This window comes from Oryza brachyantha, chromosome 10 (genome assembly GCF_000231095.2).
Source record: "Oryza brachyantha chromosome 10, ObraRS2, whole genome shotgun sequence".
NCBI classification, from domain to species: Eukaryota; Viridiplantae; Streptophyta; class Magnoliopsida; order Poales; family Poaceae; genus Oryza; species Oryza brachyantha.
Genome location: NC_023172.2, coordinates 15,013,575 through 15,030,912, shown reverse-complemented (window position 1 = coordinate 15,030,912; position 17,338 = coordinate 15,013,575). Strand labels below are relative to the sequence as shown.

The following is a 17,338-nucleotide window of genomic DNA, read 5'->3' as shown; positions in this document are numbered from 1 at the left end:
CTCGAAGCAAGTAACATTAGTCAGCATAGCAAGCACTCATATTTCAAAAAATACAACTGTTTGTTTATCTTGAACCGATGGTCTAATTCAACCAATATCTGTTCCCTCCTGGCAAAATCTTGTCCTATCTCACACGAACAACTGGCCCATGCATGCAGTACATGTACAACCAGGCAATCATCAATCATGCATGCAACTACCGATCGAGCAGAAATTTACGCAAATATTCTAGCCATATCCCAACAGATAGCTCGGCTATAAATACCAGACACCTCAATGCAACCAGACCATCCCAAAGCAACACTGAAGCTAAAGCAGCCTAGCTAGCTGAAGCTCGATCACTTCAGTGCTTCAGTGTAACTAAGAACGACTAGCAATGGCATCCACCAAGGTCGCTCCTCTTCTTGCACTGAGCATTCTCCTCCTCGCCGTCGCCGTGCATGGCTGTGAGCCCCACTGCTCCGGCGGCGGTCGGCCGGTCATCCCGACGCCGCCCGTGGTGCCGACGCCGTCGTACCACCGCCATGGCCGCTGCCCGATCGACGCTCTGAAGCTGCGGGTGTGCGCCAACGTGCTGGGGTTGGTCGGCGTGAAGATCGGGGCCGGCCCCGACGACTGCTGCCCGCTGCTCGACGGGCTCGTCGACCTCGACGCCGCCGTCTGCCTCTGCACCGCCATCAAGGCCAACGTGCTGGGCCTCAACCTCAACGTCCCCGTCGACCTCAGCCTCATCCTCAACCACTGCGGCAAGATCTGCCCATCCGACTTCACCTGCTAAAACGTGCTCAATTATATTCAACCGTGAATGCACGGTATTCGATCGTGAGTTTGGTTTGCATGCAACATGGCTGGCTGATGAGTTGCATGATTGAAGATTAATCACGGAATAATTCTCTTGAGATTACATTACTCGATAGTTTCTGCATTTACAGGGGAGTCTATATATATATTGTACGTACTTTACCATTCCTGAATTGTCACAAGTTGTAACACCAGTTGTATTCATATTTTTCATCAATAAGATAATCGGCATATGGCTTACACATTCGCTATAATTTCTATTTTTCCAAACACGCACAAAAACGCGTGGGCTTCCAGTCACGGCCCATTTGTACTCTAGCTTGGGCTCCAAAAGGCCCATATAGCTGCGATGCCCCAGATAGATTTAGCGGAAGTCCGGCACGAGTAGTACTCATGAGCTGGCCGCTCTTACAAGCTGGCAGAAGCAGTGGATGGCATGGCACGCTGGCCGGAGCTCCATGCGCCGGCGAGAGCAAGTTTTCGATCGGAAAGCGAATAGTGGCCGTGCGTCGCCGGAATCGCCGGAGCTGAGATGAAGCCAGTGAAAAATATCGTTAGGGTTCATCTGACTCTGACAGTCATGGCTAGCTCCGCCCCTAAATCCATATATCGGTGAATATATTATATACATGTGTCTAAATTTATTAGTATTCATATAAATCTAGTGTAAGTCAATACTTGTTTGTCAGAGATAGGAATGTGTCACTCATACACATTTACTCGATTCAAATAATGTACTCCATCTATTCCAAATTACAATATATTTTGGTTATATCAATATTTATATATGAATTAGTAAATACCCACTCCATTCTAAAATAACGATTTTTTCTATCACTCACTGTTAGCTCGAAAATGTAGATATTTCTCTATCAAGCTCCTTGTCTTAACCAATTATAACTTTTCTTTTATCATTCTCACGTATCTCTAGAAATGATTACATTTTAGAACAGTGGTGTTATATTTTATATATATATGTCCGGATTTATTAACACTCGTATGAAAGCATCAAAATATCTTATAACATTCGTGTGATTTTCTCTGAAATATGTTAAGTAATGTATAGCATTTCCGAGAGATGATCACATTTTAATGGTTGGATCTACTGAATTACTGATCATAGATGATGGTGGTCAGCACATTGAATGTCGCAGATAGATAAAATCATGCATACTACTATTAGGTACTGTAGCTGGCTACGTCTGTCGGTTCTGAAAATTCTAGACTTGTTCCACCTATCTAGCTTGTTCTAACTTCGGATTAATTCAGAGTAGTCAGAGTTCATGCATACCAGTTGGCGAGTTGCACGCATGCATTATTAATTGTACATCGAGCAGTCCAAGTGTGCCGTGTGCGTACTTGTATCATTACGTTAAAATTGTGCATTACTTGCATGGATATAAATAATATAATATATTGTGTAAGGTAGGCTAGCTGTAATGTAGTATGCTGGGGATTATCTAGACCACGATAATTCTGATATGGTATCCCATATATATTCCTAGATTATATATGATACTACTCATGAGCTTCGTTCATATAGCTATGGTTTGTTCTTTAAGCCTAGAGCTAATTAAAAAGAAAATCAAACGGGAATCATGCATGCATATATATTAAAGTCGCTTAAGACTGATTAATTAGTAACAATTAATACGACGTCGATCGGTCGGCACATGCATGCAAATGTGCAAAACCAGCTGGTTAATTTAATTAAAATGTTCCATGTGATGTGGCTCACAGTTAGTTAAGCTCTCGGACTCCCACACAGCTGTATGTGTTGACTCCACTGTTATTGTATGAATAATGCATACATGTAGCTGACTATATATGCTGAAGCCAATCTTTTCCTCCCACATGGAAATATCTTATCGTATCTCTCTCCCGTGCATAATGCAAATCCATCAAATTAATTTACCAAACCATATATAACATGAGCATGCATATCATGAATGCACATGCCACGTATATACGTACTAGCAAATACATGCAATGCTATAGCTATAACCTAGCTCATCTATAAATACCAGACGCCCTGCAGCTGCAGGTACCCCAAGCAAACACAAGCTCTAGCTAATTGATCAAAGCAGTTCCATCACTTCGGCAATGGCTTCCAAGGTCGCTCCCGTCCTCCTCCTCTTCTTCGCCGTCGCGGCGCACGGCTCTGCGACGGCCGCCGCTGCCCGGTCGACGCACTGAAGTTTAGGGTGTGCGCCAGCGTGCTCGGGGGGCTGGTCGGCGTCAAGATCGGGGGTGGCCGGCGCCGGCAAGTGCTGCGCGCTGCTCGACGGGCTCGCCGACACCGACGCCGCCGTCTGCCTCTGCACCGCCGTGAAAGCCGACGTGCTCGGCATCAACCTCAGGCTGCCCCTCGACCTCAGAGTTGTCTTCGACGAGTGCCAAGTGAACTACCCCGCCGGCTTCACTTGCACCTAATTAATATCAATATAACCCGCATAATATATATATTTCTCGTCGAGTTTAATAATATAATTTTGTGCAATGCATGGCTGGCCGTCGAGGCTGCGCGGTTGCATGATTCATCATGAATAAGTGTATTAATGCCATGTACGTTTGATGTACTTTGTAGAATTCGATGCATGTACACTTGAACCAGTTGATCATTGTAACTTGTAACATGCGTTATATTATTCTATTATATTTATAAATGTGTATTTGTTATCAATAGTTAATCTAGGTATTGAGTATTGCGTCTATTGACATCGCTTAGAATATGTTGGCTTTAACTTGACCTTGTATCATAAGCATTTCTAGACAGCATTTCTCGATCTTGTATCTGACAGCTCCTTCTAATTTCCCCCAAAAGCAGCCCACGCATGTGGACCACGCAGGCCTAATTGGGCCGAAATAGATCCGGCCTAAATGCGCGTTAATGGGCTTAATGTTCCGGCCCATTACAAGGCGTTTGCTCAGCGTCGGCCTGCTAAGAAGGAGACACAGCCCACATTGCTGCGTTGTTCGGCGGAAGCACGGCCCGCGTAGTCATTTCGCGGTAGATGGGCCTACGGCCCATATATAGCTCGATCAGCTCCGGCGGCCGCCTTCCAGCCCGGCAACCCTTTGTCGTTAATCGAGGAATGGATTAATGGAACTTATTACTATTTACTCCCAAAAAAATTTTATATTTAGAATATTTTGTCAAATTTCCAAAATTCCAACCAACGATTATTTTCTATATGTTTAGTTTAAATATAATACAAATGATGTAATATCGTAAATTTATTAGATTTTATGAAACTATTTTAACACTAAATTGATTGTTGAAATATTAAAAATTTAATCAAATATTATCCCGAACGATAAATATGTTTAACCAGAGGGAGCCTTCGAACAAAAGAGAATTTAAGGATTGGGACTTATGCTGAATTACAATAACGATTAGCTAAACCTAGACGTACGATTGATATGATTAAAGTAATGAGCATGCTCAGCACATTTTATTGTTCATGCATGGAGATAAAATCATACGCTCCCTCTAGTTTATTTTATTTGATGCCATTGAGTTTTAGATTTATGTTTTAGAGTTCATCTTATTCAAACCTTTTATGTAATATGTAAAAAATTTATGTAAATATGCAAAATTATAATTCATGCTCAAAGTGTTTTAGTAATAAACAGAATCATAATAATAATATCCAAATCACATACCCCAAACCGTAAAAGGTTGATTCAGCTTTTTCAAGGTAGAGGAGCGGTTGGTTTTTTGGGGATTTCTTATTATGGGAGTGTGTCACGTGCGAGCGAAGAGGGATGTCAACAAACAACTGTATTTTTATTAGGCACTCCACTCTATCAAAATATATGTCGTTTAGAACAAGAAATTTGTTCGCAAGATAGAGAGAATATCGTTTATTTGGTCAAACTTCTAAAATTTTAATAACCAATTTTATCTTAGACTAAATTAATAAATCCAATAAATTTATGATATAATGATTGTACTTTTCAAGTAAAATCTATATATATCATTTGTTTTGTATTTAGACTTAGACTAAGCATTCAAAAAATCATTGGTGGTTAGTATTTTAGAGATTTGATCAAATCATGTTTCAAAAATAAATATTTTGACCGAATAGAATTATTGCAGTATAGTAGGATTGTTGCTAGGAGGATTTGAATGGCATTATGGAATTGAGATTTCCCAGATTTAGCCAAGAAGGGTTATACATATCGTGCAGCCATATATGTGTGCAAATATAAAAAAGAAAACAACCTGCAATGCGTGTAATCCTAGCGGTGAGCTTCCGGTAGTCATGCCCATGCATGCATGTTTTCTGCTTGTGTCGTCCTCACGTCGTCGAAGATTGTAGAGTAGCAGCAGCTATAATTCATCTACTGCTCACGGGGGCGGATATAGGGGGCTCGAGCCCCCCGCTATTTACGTTAAAACCAATGGAGCCCACACGAAACCTCTTAAAATTTTATAGTAAAAATCAATAGAAAGAAGACTAAAATTCTATCTAACTTATTCTTTATCTACCCCTCTAACCTTGTTGGCTAGATCCGTCACCGACTACTCGTAGTTGTAACTTGTAAGTACTAGCTAGATCACTCTTTAAACAACCGTTCAATCTTCAACCCAAGTGTCGACGTGCAATAATATAATAGCATGGCACTGTACTCTTTTCAGAAACCTCTTTTGTTGTTTAGTAATCACTAGGGAGAAAATAAAAAAGCTGGAATCAAATTGTGCTTATAGATATACACAGTTTGCTTGCAACGGAGAACAATGCGTTGTACACGACGCATCACGACATGCAGAAAGTGTACTGCAACCAGCTGGGCGCTGGGGCTACCTATTATTATTCATCCTGCCCCTGCAAATGCATGTAATATCTATATATCGTCGACATAGATGGTCCATCGATCGCCAATGAGTTTAATCGATCGATCTGCAGCTGATCAACAGCTAGCTTACTTTAATTTAGACATGATCCCATCGTCGTGTGTAACCATCTAATATATATACCCTGCTGTTGATATTTTATTTAACATGAGCAATCAATAAAGTCCTGGTTTCAGTTCTGAATCTTCATGTAGTTTGATGTACACTGTCACCAGTAACGTGCACTTACATGCATATTCAGCAAAAATAAAATAAATAGGCGATATATATGTGCTCTCACCCTCGTTTTTTCACTCATGCTTATTATTTTAAGCTAATATCTGAATTTTTAGCATTGAATTTAGAGTAGATTTAAAGATTTTTTTAGCGTAGTTTATTTTTCAACCTTGACATTTAGATCTCTAAGAATATGTATATAAAAGTTTTATTCATAAATTAATTTTTGTTTACAAATATGCCGAACAATCTTTCTTCCGTCTTTGCTTTTTGCACATTAATTTTATACACACATACACTGAGACAGCTAGAATTGAGATCCCATCTTAATTAATTGCAGTAATAAGATTATTACAGTCGATATATGGTCCTTATAATTTGATAATTCTTGTTGTATAAGACAACGATAAGTCTCTTAAATCTATTTTTAAATATAATTTTATATTTATATATATTAAACAAATATTACTTTTATTACATTACTCTTGAGATTTGTTTCAGTCCAACAAAAAGTATCTCGAGGTACTGGTACCAAATTATTTCTGATCGTTGGATATAACAGTGCACATCCTACTCAGCCAGATGAAACGATTTGGTACCTCGAGGGTATTTTTTGTTGGACCGAAGCAAATCTCATTATTCTTTATGACTGTCGTAGTGTTTTCAAACTAAATATTTTTTTAATTATTAATAGTTAAAGCTTTAATAGTTTAACCATAATCTTATGAGAAGAAAATAATAATGAAACTGTAGGAGTGACATCGATTAGACATGGCACCATAAATCGACATGCACGCCTCGCATGAATAATGCAGGCCAGGATTCGCTGCAACAAACACACAACACAAGCATATGCATGCCTGCATGCATTGGCCGAATTCAACCTGTCTGAATGTCCGATTCCTCATGGAAAATTCTTGTCCCATCTCTCAGACTGTAGTAACAAACAACTGGCCATGTCTGCACATGCACCCATGCACCCCATAGACATTAACCTAGCAAACAATGCACGCATATCATATCTGACAGCCACATGCATTGCAACTATCAGTCGCAGCAGCTACCAAATGCTCCCGGCTCCTCTATAAATACAAGACGCCATGACACCCCGAGGAGATCATCCCAAAGCAACATAAAAGCTAGAGCATTAGAGCAATCACTAGTGGAATCCATGGCTGCTTCCAAGGTCGCTCCGTTCCTTGCCCTGAGCAGCGTCCTCCTCCTCGCCGTCGCGGCGCACGGCTGCGCTCCCCACTGCTCCGGCGGCGGGGGGGCGCCGGCGGTCGTCGTCGTCCCGCCGCCGGTGGTGGTGCAGGTGCCGGTACTGCAGCCGTCGTACCACGGACATGGCCACTGCCCCATCGACGCGCTCAAGCTGAGGGTGTGCGCCAGCGTGCTCAACGGCGCGCTCGGCGTGAACGCCGGCCACGGCGCCTACGACTGCTGCCCGCTGCTGTCCGGCATCGCCGACGTCGACGCCGCTGTCTGCCTCTGCACCGCCATCAAGGCCAACGTGCTCGGCGTCAACCTCGACGTCCCCGTCGACCTCAGGCTCATCCTCAACAAGTGCGGCAAGACCTGCCCCTCCGACTTCACCTGCTAAATTATTATATGCGTACTAGTCGTGTATTTGATTGAGTTTAATCTCTCATGCAATGGCCATTGATCGAGTTTGCATGAGTAATCCGGCCTGAATAAGCTATATATTCTGTTGTGTTATTTGCTTGCTTTGGTGTTGATTCGATGTAACCATTTGTATCACTTGTAATCTTTTTTATTTTGCTTAATTAACCCGTTGTCGCCATCAATTAATAATATTGTTGTCATCACATCTTGTTCTTGTTCTTCCTGATTTAATTTATGAGCACATAAAACCGATCGAACTCGATCTATCTCACGAGCTGGCGATCATGACGACTCATGAGCTCTAGATTTCTTGTTGTGAGATAGGGTGATTTTTTGGCTTTTAAACAACATATTATAAAGAAAATAATTTATAAATAAAATTTTTATATATATATTCTTGACGATATAAAAGTCAGGGATGAAAATAAAGCATAATAATAAAAATCTTAAAATCTACTTTAAATATAATACTAAAATTCAAACACTAACCTAAAAGAATAAACAGAAACGACAACACGGGCGAGATCATTTCCTGCTTACCACCAATAATATCAGGGGAGCCCAACAGCAAACGCATGCGGTTCTCAAACTGCCTTACAGTCCCCACATATATGGTTCTAAAATACACGAGTATCAAGTGATATCGAGGCTTTAGATTTTGGTGAATGTGTGCGGTTTGGTATACCAAGGCCCTCATATAGTAGGCGAAATGGCCTATTAGCGATTAACAAATAATTTACGGATATAACTTTGAATTTTGAATTTTATTTATTAAATATTTTACAAATTTAATTTTGTATTTTAAAAAATCACAAAACTAACCTCCTGCCGTCCTTTAGGAGGGCGGAAAGGTGATGTGGCAAATGGCCGCTCGGTCGCAAGGGACAGCCGGCAACGGCGACACGGTGAACTTTTCATTTAGATCCTTTCTGCCCTTACAGAGGGCGGCAAGGGGCAAACTGCAAAAGTGTCGCACATGTTCGGATTTTTTCAAATGAATCGGGAATTTTTTTATTAAACCGCAGTTTGATGCATATATGTATAACGTATGTAATTAATTAGTCACAAATGCTTCGGTGGCTTAGTGGTTGCTACCCTCCTCCTCTTTTACCTAGGAGACTAGAGGTCGAATCTTTGTCAAAGCAAACACAAACCACTGAGCTAAGATAGTAGTTGTGATTAGATAAATACATATATTATACATATATTATCAAACCACGGTTCAATCGAAATAAAAAATTACTGAGCGCATGCAACATTTTTACAGTTTGCCCCTTTCCGCTCTCTGTAAGGGCGGAAAGGACCAAAATGAAAAAGTCGTCGTGTCGCCGTTGCCGGCCGTCCCTCGTGGCCGAGCGGCCGTTTGCCACATCACCTTTCCGCCCTCCTAGAGGGCGGTAGGAGGTTAGTTTTGTGATTTTTTAAAATACAAAATTAAATTTGTAAATTATTTAATAAATAAAATTAAAAATTCAAAAAATTCTATAACTTTTGGAATGGCTTGGTGGGCTTTTTTGTCGGTTTACCTGACCAGCAGCTGAAATTCTTATGGGCCTAAGTGGGCTACGCTTCTTCTCCGAATTTAATTTCTTAGGTAGGCCGAATCGCGTCAGTACCACTAAATGTTATGGGCTGCATTTGAAGTAGCGATCCACACTGAAAGTGGGCCGAATTTGGGTCACTGACAACGGTGGTGATCCAATATATTCGGTGGGCTACTTGGTACCGATCCTAATTTCAGTTTCAGCTCTAGCTTGTTGGTTTGGAATTTTGGCAAGTTTTGCATCTGAAAAGTTCAGAGTTCAGAGTCATGGAGATGCAAGTTTGGCTGCTCCACCGCCTCCACGAGTACTCGAGACGGACGTAAAACTGAACCTATTGTCCAGCTTCGATAAATTTAGATGAAAATGGGTGCGCGCAGTCCAAAAACTATGCACCAAAATCGATCATTTGGGACATGAGAGCGCCTTAAAAAAACACCGCTCGATATATACATATGTGCAGTCAGAAGAGCACTGATTGAATTGAAGATATAGTACGATCGATCGAGTAGCTATAGCTATCGTGCACTTTAATTTATGAGTTTTTTAATATTTTTAAAAATATCTCGATGTACCATATTTTTTAATGCAAAAATTTAGTATCTTTAATTTCAAGGTACTAGAATTTTGCACTAATTTTTTTACCTTAAAATATTTCTTAAGAATGATAAAAATATCCTCAATTTATCGATTATTCACAGTAAGATATAAGTACTCTAGGTTGTGCATTGACCATTGAAGCTACAAAGGTTCCCGCACCGATCGGACAAGGAAACAAGTTAATGCAAAAGCCACGCTGATCCCATTAATTTGCCGATCGATCGAATGATCACGGGACGACGCTGCATGCATCTACTGACGCAGCAACGCCTTGGCCCTCTGGCCTCCGGTATATACTCACCCAGCCAACTTTAGCTTACCTACGTCGTCGTATGCATGAGCTTAATTAAGCACCGCATACTTCTTGAAGGTTCAAATGTCACTTCACATGAACATATACAGATCAATGCCACTGCATGCAGGCAACAAGTTAGAAGCTACGTACAAGATTAAGTGCTGCAGCAACAAATGCCGGACCGAATCATACACTACAATGCATGGCCTCACTCATCAGATCAGCTATCTGTCACTGACCTGTCAGTTCGATCAATGCTTCAATCCTCTGCCTATAAATACCACCATGAACACAGCAGAAAACATAAGCAGCTAGCCAAGGTTGTACACTGCACAAGCATAGTAAACTCTGAGCTAACCATTTCGATTAATTATTTTATTATACCTAGCTTAAGCTAGTGTTAGCCATGGAGAGTCCACACAAGATGATGAACAGTACTAGAATCACACTTGGAGCTGCCATCCTCGTGGCACTGAGCCTCCTCCTGCTCGCCGCCACGCCGTCGGAGGCCTGCGGCTGCAACGCCTGCCCGTGCAAGGGCAGCCCGGCGGTGAGCGGCGGCGGCGGCAAGTGCCCCGTCGACGCGCTGAAGCTGGGGGTGTGCGCCAACGTGCTGGGCGGGCTGCTCAACCTGGACCAGCTGCTGGGCTCGTCGTCCGGGTCCGGCGAGCGGTGCTGCGGGCTCCTCGGCGGCCTCGCCGACCTGGACGCCGCCGTCTGCCTCTGCACGGCGCTGCGCGCCAACGTGCTCGGCCTCGTCGGCGTCGAGCTGCCCGTGCAGCTCAGCGTCCTCGTCAACCGCTGCGGCAAGAAGCTCCCCTCTGGATTCCAGTGCTCCAGCAATTAGCTACCTAGCTGATTCAACTGGATTTGATCAATTAGTGCTTGAGCTCATGCATGCAGCTAGAGCGTGTTAGCGTTCGCTATTTCATTAACTAGTTGGTGTGGTGTGTGATCGTTTAGTTCGTACTTGATGATGGTGGTGTGTATCTATGCTTGCGTGACACTGCATACATCTACATGTACCTCGGAATTGCTTTGTACTTTCCGTGCTATTTAAACTTCGTTATGAAATTCTTGTGTTGAATATGTCGCTTGCATAATATGTTATAGATCATGTCGTTCTGAATATGATCTGCATGTAGATATTATTGGTCAGGGTTTTGCAATGTGCAACGTTCAATAACACAAAGCGATAATATCACCACCGTCCACCGTTCCATAACACAAGTACACAACTACACGAGGGATTATGCATTTATATTAGTCAATATCTCTTATATTATAGGACGGTAGTAGTAGATAACTACGAGAGACTGGATGGAAAACAATACATGCATAAAATGGCTCATTTTGATTTACATCTATAATTGCAACTGCAATAAGCATGCAGATCAAACCTGCACCTATAGAACATTGCTTGACAGATTAACGGCGCAAACATGGTTCAGACTTCAGGGTGTTCTAAGAAGTTAAAGGACATTTGAAATTGTAAAGATGAAATCATCAACAGTTCATTCCTTAGAATCTGTAATAGTTGCTCAAAGACACTCATTGCATTATTATAGGACAAAGCCATGCTTGGCAAGATTCAGAAAATCACAAGATGGTAATTTATAACAAGAGAGTGACAACAAACACAACCATCAGGAACATTACAATTTTCCTGTTCTTTTCACTGATTAAAGAAGACATGAGAGCTCAGTCCATCACATCATATTGAGAAGGTGGAGCCTTCTATGGTCTATCGCCAAGCTCCTCTCTCAAATTGTCATATGGGTAGACTTTTGGGGTCTGCAGGAAAACAATATGACAATTGTCAGTCAGCTCATTATCTTAACTTGATCCGGTCTACACTCAGAATTCATATGCATCTTCTTTGCCCATTAATGACAAATGATTTAACGAATGCTACTTTACACGAGTGATCGCATGATATTATAGTATTCCGTCTGATAAAAGGAGATAATTTAAAATACAGTACTGCACCCTCTCTTCTATGAACTTTCACTCTTCAATTAAGCTACAGCTCTGAAACAATGGGTAGGCAAGTTGCTCAGCATCTATAGTAAGTCATCTATCTGCTGTCACTTTAAGGAGACAATCAGCACTTGGTGGGCATTTCATCTATGGCAGAGAACTTGCAGAGGCTTTGTGTAGCCTCAGGGATGGTCAAACAACATGGATAATAGTCATAATACAAATAAAATCCTCCATGCTTTAAAGTTCACAATAGTTTAGCCTACCAAACCATGTCACCACGATGTTCTTGTTAAGTACGAACTATGAAGCTACAACAAACACCTACTTTTTCAGAATCAAAATTGAATGGTACTGAGAGAGGAGATATAGAAGATCAGGGTTGAAGAGTTCAGTGTTTTACAAAGACCACACTAAGGCTATTATCAGAGCCCCTTCCATGATTCAGCTCAAACTAGAACCTAGTACAAGAAATCACGTGGCAGTAATATTTACCATTACATATAGATCAACATAACTCAGTAATCAATATTACAGTTCAAGTAAAATAGATTAATGCTGCTACATATGAAGACAACTAAATTATAGAGTGCTGGGCCTGACCAAGAAGTAAATTCAGGGGTATTGCAGAGTTAAATGCTCCCTATGAAATCACAGATTCTATAAAATACTATCTCAGACAATATACTCTCATCCAAAAACAACAATTAAGGGTGACTAAATTCAGCTCACTAACAGAGAGTGATAATAGTCCATATATTTATGACTAATTAATATAAGAGGATATGAGTACATGATTGATTGCATTTAGGATTGAAAATATAATCCTTGAAAAATGCAATCATTGATTCATCTTATATTTTATATCATGAACCAAACTAGGTCCTCTATGATTGTTTATCACACTGATGGTTAACCACTTTCAAATTCCTTTTTTTTTTCTTTTGGTGATTATATAAACTGACAGACAGAAACAATATAGATTACTCTTCAGCATATAATAAGGAACTTATTGAAACTAATAAGTTTAGAACAAGCTAAGGTGCACCAGAAAACTTTAAAATGTACTGTTAATTCAATAATTTGATAAACGCATCTGATTAGCATCCTCCCTTAGTGGCCTAAGATTTATTGAAGATATCTGAACACAAAATTTTTTTAACTTGAGAATGACGAGATGAAACATTAAATATAGTATGAGACATATTAGAGTTTGACCAGAATTGTGCCACCTAGAGAATCATGTCAACAATGTGGAAGGAAAGGAATATACGTATATCAATCAAGCGCAGAAACACTGGCAGGTTCTAATGGGCGAAAGAAAGGAAGATATTTGCCTACGATACAGGAACTACCTCGCAGTGGCCATTTTTCAGCCTAGTGTTTCCCCATGTCTTCTTATCTTGGATATTTGGTCTAACCTTATTTACTCCTACTGTTGTTCAAATGCCAGCAGTTGTACTGTTTGTTCTTCCAAACGAAACACAAATACAAACATCAGGATGAAGTATTGGGCACTCACGTAAGGGATCTTGGAGGCCTTGTCGTTTAAGGCAGCGGCCAAGCCAAGAGTAGCGAAGAATCCGAGTCCACCGCAGAGCCACGCCAATGCCTCGTACTGACCAATCAATCACCACGACACAAACAGCATCAGATCAAACAAATTGAAACCCCACGAACGAATCCATGATGCAGTTCAGTGCGGCGCAGGAGGAGGATTGGGGTAGTGGGGGAGTTCAGACCTTGCCGATGTGCGGCGCGAGGCGGTCGATGCAGGGCTCCGGGAAGGGCGTGCCGTTGTCCCACAGCAGCTCGTCGTTCGTGGGCAGCTGCGACCACCCAAAAATTCCCCCAAAATCGAATGGATTAGAGATAGAAATCGCATCGCCGGAGAGCGAAATCAGATGAGCAGAGGCACGAAGAGACATCGAGGGGGAGGAGAGGAGAGGAGAGGAGAGGAGAGGCCTTACGGGCTTGTCGGGGACGATGTGCCTGCCGACGGGGAGGCCCATGCCGGCGCGGTGCCGGAGCGCGGACGCCGCGGCGCGCGCGGCGGCGCCTTGGCCGCCCAGGATGCGGGACCCCGCCGCGGTCAGCCTCCCTGCCATTTCCACCTCTCTCTCTCTGCCTCGGATCTAAGTGCGCGCGGGGGGAGTCGCCGTCGTCTCGTGCGGTTGGGTTGTGCTGCTCGTCGGCGGCGGCGGCGGAGTAGGTGGGCTTAGTTCTTGTGCCGCATTGTGGGCCTAGGGGAGAAGACCAGTAGTGGGCCTAATTGGGCTTAATTGTTGGGCTTAACGGGCCGTCCGGGACAAAACGAGAGAGGCTTTTGTGGTTGGGCCTTTGTACTTACATTGGGCTGGCCTGTTTGGACTTGGTAGACGGCACTATTTTCTCTCCTTTTTTTTCCTTTTTGAAAAAAAACAAAGCATTCATTTTACTATCAAAATGGAAAAAAAATATTACACGTGACAATCATACATATTCCGAGTACCATAAATTTCAGAAGTATTTTTAGCCAACGATTACATTTGAGAATCGCGCCACATCTCCGCTGATACATAAATATAAATATCTGCCAGTAATGCCAAATCAGACATTTTAAATTTTAACTCTTATAATAAAGGAAATCGGATAGATAGTTCATGTAAGAATAATGTTCACGATTTACCATTAAATGAACTATCCTAATTCTCTTTTTTATTTAAAATGACTTATTTTTATAATGATATTGGTCAAAGTAGTTTTACATAAACCATGTTAAGATCTGTACAGCTGCTTCATTCGGTCAAAAGTATATTTGTCATTTTAGATAAGATTTAGTCAAATGTATGAAAATGAATCAGTTTTTTTGTTACAATAAATTTACAAAATTCAATAAGTTTATGATATTATGACAATACCCTATGAGAAAAACCTATGTATATCATTTATTTGGCATTTAAACCAAACATTCAAGAAATAATTCGTGGTCGGACTTTTAAAAGTTTAGTAAAATCTTATCATAAAGGACTAATATTTTTGATCGGATGAGTATATACTTATGTTACTCCAATTCTATATGTTTTGTCATTATGGATAAGAATATGGTTAAACCTTTAATCCTTTGAGTATTACTCCCTCTTCGACGTCGTTGACTTTTTTATACACGTTTGGCTACTTGTCTTATTCAAATTTTTTTATCAAATATGTGAAACTATATATATACATAAAAATATATTTAACAGTAAATAAAATGGTATAAAAATAATCAATAATTATATAAATTTTTTGAATAAGACGAGTAGTCAAACATGTATAAAAAGTCAACGGCGTCAAACATTTAGGCAAGGAGAGAGTAATATTTTTAAAAAAAGTTTGAAAACAGGAGGAAAACATGTATAGATGAGTCGTAAAAATAGTTTAACAAAGATAAATATTTATTTATTACCCACATACTTTTTAATACAAAATTACGGTATTTGAAGATCGTGTTGGTGTAGTACGAACGTAGAGAACAGTACGAGCAGCAACAGTTGGGGGATTATGTTACCAAAAAAAAAACAGTTGGGGGATTCGATGAGACGGAATTAATAGACTTACGCAGCACTGTCTACCTGTCTGGTTAACTTTCAGGTCGCCATTATCCAAGTCGGTGAGGAAACAAACAGTTCATGCGTCTCCGTAGCGACAGGAAGTGTACTCCCTCCGTAAAAAAAACTAACTTTTTTATTTTTATGTCAAGCTGTCTTATTTAAAAATAAATAAAAAAACTAGTCACGTATAAATCATTATTCATGTTTTATCATCTAATAAAATAAAATTATTAATCGTAATTTTTTTAAATAAGATGAAGAGTTAAACATTGTATCTAAAAACTAAAAAAATTAAACTTCTACAGTAACTCTGAACAAAAACCACACGGCAAATGCCACAAGTCAATCCTACGTACTCCACTGTAGATTAGAGTGTACAGTACCATTGAATTTTGAACGCCTCCTGGATTTAATTCAGATGAACATCCCCACCGCAATTTGCGCAATGTTCATGCTACCAAACCTAGGGAAAAACTCTTACAGATACTATTGCTTGCTGTTTCCTCCGTCATGAAATTGATTGTTGCTCTTCTTTTCAAAATATACGGCTCTCGTTAGGACAAGGGATTGGTAAAAAATGCTACATCAACATATCACTTATACGACACAAAAGTATAACCATAAGAACTTTTAAATATTAATAATAGTATCAATCTTTATTAAAAATTATAGAATAAGTGAGTAAGCTTTGGTCAAACAAAATATGTTCTATATTTTGGATTTTGGGAGTAGTGCGCAGTACCGAAGTGATATAGTTAACTGAACTAACCATACACGACCGAACATTCAGATTGTGAACAGGAAAGATGGTTAAGAACGCCCTGCAATTCATGCCGAAATATTTGACCAAGCGAAACAGCTTATTTGAAACGAAAAATAATTTATTAATTAAAACTATTATATACATCTAGTAACGGTTTATAACAAATATTGTAAAATGTACGGCGATAAAAAACTACAAGATCAATTTCAAATTTTATTTCTAAAGTGTTATATTTTAGATTATAAGAGAAAAAATGGTATAATGTTTTTACTCTCTCCATTCCATACTTTTAAAACTTGGCAGTTCTATCTAAATTTATACAGATACTATTGAATCTAAATCTCTCTCTATATATCAATCAATAGATAAAGCGTTAGAACCATATTATTTTTTTACTATTTCGAGCACACTAATTTAATTTTTAAGAATGTGAGTCCGGTTTAAGCTTCAGAAGCGTATGGTTGGAAGTTGGAGGACAGGAAGAGCCAGAATTAATGTAGACATACGCAGCCACTGTTTGGGTAATACCCTGCCGTCTCTGTCAGCATACAGCTCTACTGCCCACAAGTCAGTCAATCCTACATACTCTGCTGTAGATTTCGAGTCCTCTGCAGCTGAAGACACTGCTGCTGCTTAAAATGGTATCATCACGCAATTCTTTTAGTACATTCGAGGCGACTGGCGAGCTTGAATTAACTGAACTGTCAGGGAATGATTTAAGCAGCCAATTTGCCTAATTGCAGTCCAAGATCAAGCCTGGTAGTGCCATGCACTGGCCTTTCGTTGTGCTAGGCAATGCAGTCCAAGAACAGAGCCGTGAACATCCAGCTAGGAAATGGAGAGAACAAAGATTCAGTCTTGATGAACAGGAAAGCTAGTTTCAGAACAGTCCTTGCACGAGATCGGCTGTGCTTCGTCGGTCGTCGCAGTCGCCGGCGACTCCCGCGTTCTCGCCGTCGCCGTCGCCGGCGGCGACTTCTCGTAGGATCACCGGAGAGACAGCCTGTGTGGGCTGGAAATTGGCCCAGTTCAGGTGGGCCGGAAAAAAGCCCAGTTGCGACCAAACGGCCCAGTTACCGTACG

The 17,338-nt window shown here is 40.7% G+C and overlaps 4 protein-coding genes and 1 pseudogene across 4 annotated transcripts; 4 read left to right on the top strand and 1 right to left on the bottom strand.

Moving 5' to 3' along the window:
* Positions 1–376: 376 nt before the first annotated feature.
* LOC102703617 (cortical cell-delineating protein-like) lies at positions 377–1,032 on the top strand. The gene has a single exon (XM_006661973.2). The coding sequence runs from the start codon at positions 377–379 to the stop codon at positions 776–778; it is 402 nt and encodes a 133-aa protein (XP_006662036.2). The 3' UTR covers positions 779–1,032.
* A 1,872-nt stretch (positions 1,033–2,904) lies between these two features.
* LOC121055515 lies at positions 2,905–3,234 on the top strand (annotated as a pseudogene).
* Positions 3,235–7,016: 3,782 nt separating this feature from the next.
* Positions 7,017–7,695, top strand: LOC102703064 (cortical cell-delineating protein-like). Its single transcript, XM_006661972.3, has one exon. The coding sequence runs from the start codon at positions 7,050–7,052 to the stop codon at positions 7,479–7,481; it is 432 nt and encodes a 143-aa protein (XP_006662035.1). The 5' UTR covers positions 7,017–7,049; the 3' UTR covers positions 7,482–7,695.
* Positions 7,696–10,261: 2,566 nt separating this feature from the next.
* Positions 10,262–10,984, top strand: LOC102714132 (pEARLI1-like lipid transfer protein 1). Its single transcript, XM_040528335.1, has one exon. The coding sequence runs from the start codon at positions 10,347–10,349 to the stop codon at positions 10,785–10,787; it is 441 nt and encodes a 146-aa protein (XP_040384269.1). The 5' UTR covers positions 10,262–10,346; the 3' UTR covers positions 10,788–10,984.
* Positions 10,985–11,429: 445 nt separating this feature from the next.
* Positions 11,430–14,118, bottom strand: LOC102713858 (NADH dehydrogenase [ubiquinone] 1 beta subcomplex subunit 8, mitochondrial). The gene is made up of 4 exons (XM_006662518.3): positions 13,891–14,118; positions 13,663–13,749; positions 13,443–13,538; positions 11,430–11,734 (listed from the first exon to the last, which is right to left on the bottom strand). Exons 1-4 carry the CDS (start codon positions 14,026–14,028, stop codon positions 11,678–11,680), a joined length of 378 nt encoding a protein of 125 aa, XP_006662581.2. The 5' UTR covers positions 14,029–14,118; the 3' UTR covers positions 11,430–11,677.
* Positions 14,119–17,338: the final 3,220 nt, after the last annotated feature.

Coding starts and splice junctions, on each gene's coding strand:
- LOC102703617 (XM_006661973.2), top strand. CDS start 377: ATGGCATCCACCAAGGTCGCTCCTCTTCTTGCACTGAGCATTCTCCTC.
- LOC102714132 (XM_040528335.1), top strand. CDS start 10,347: ATGGAGAGTCCACACAAGATGATGAACAGTACTAGAATCACACTTGGA.
- LOC102703064 (XM_006661972.3), top strand. CDS start 7,050: ATGGCTGCTTCCAAGGTCGCTCCGTTCCTTGCCCTGAGCAGCGTCCTC.
- LOC102713858 (XM_006662518.3), bottom strand. CDS start 14,028: ATGGCAGGGAGGCTGACCGCGGCGGGGTCCCGCATCCTGGGCGGCCAA. Junction 13,750..13,890: donor ACATCGTCCCCGACAAGCCC/GTAAGGCCTCTC, acceptor GGGTGGTCGCAG/CTGCCCACGAACGACGAGCT. Junction 13,539..13,662: donor TCGCGCCGCACATCGGCAAG/GTCTGAACTCCC, acceptor TTGATTGGTCAG/TACGAGGCATTGGCGTGGCT.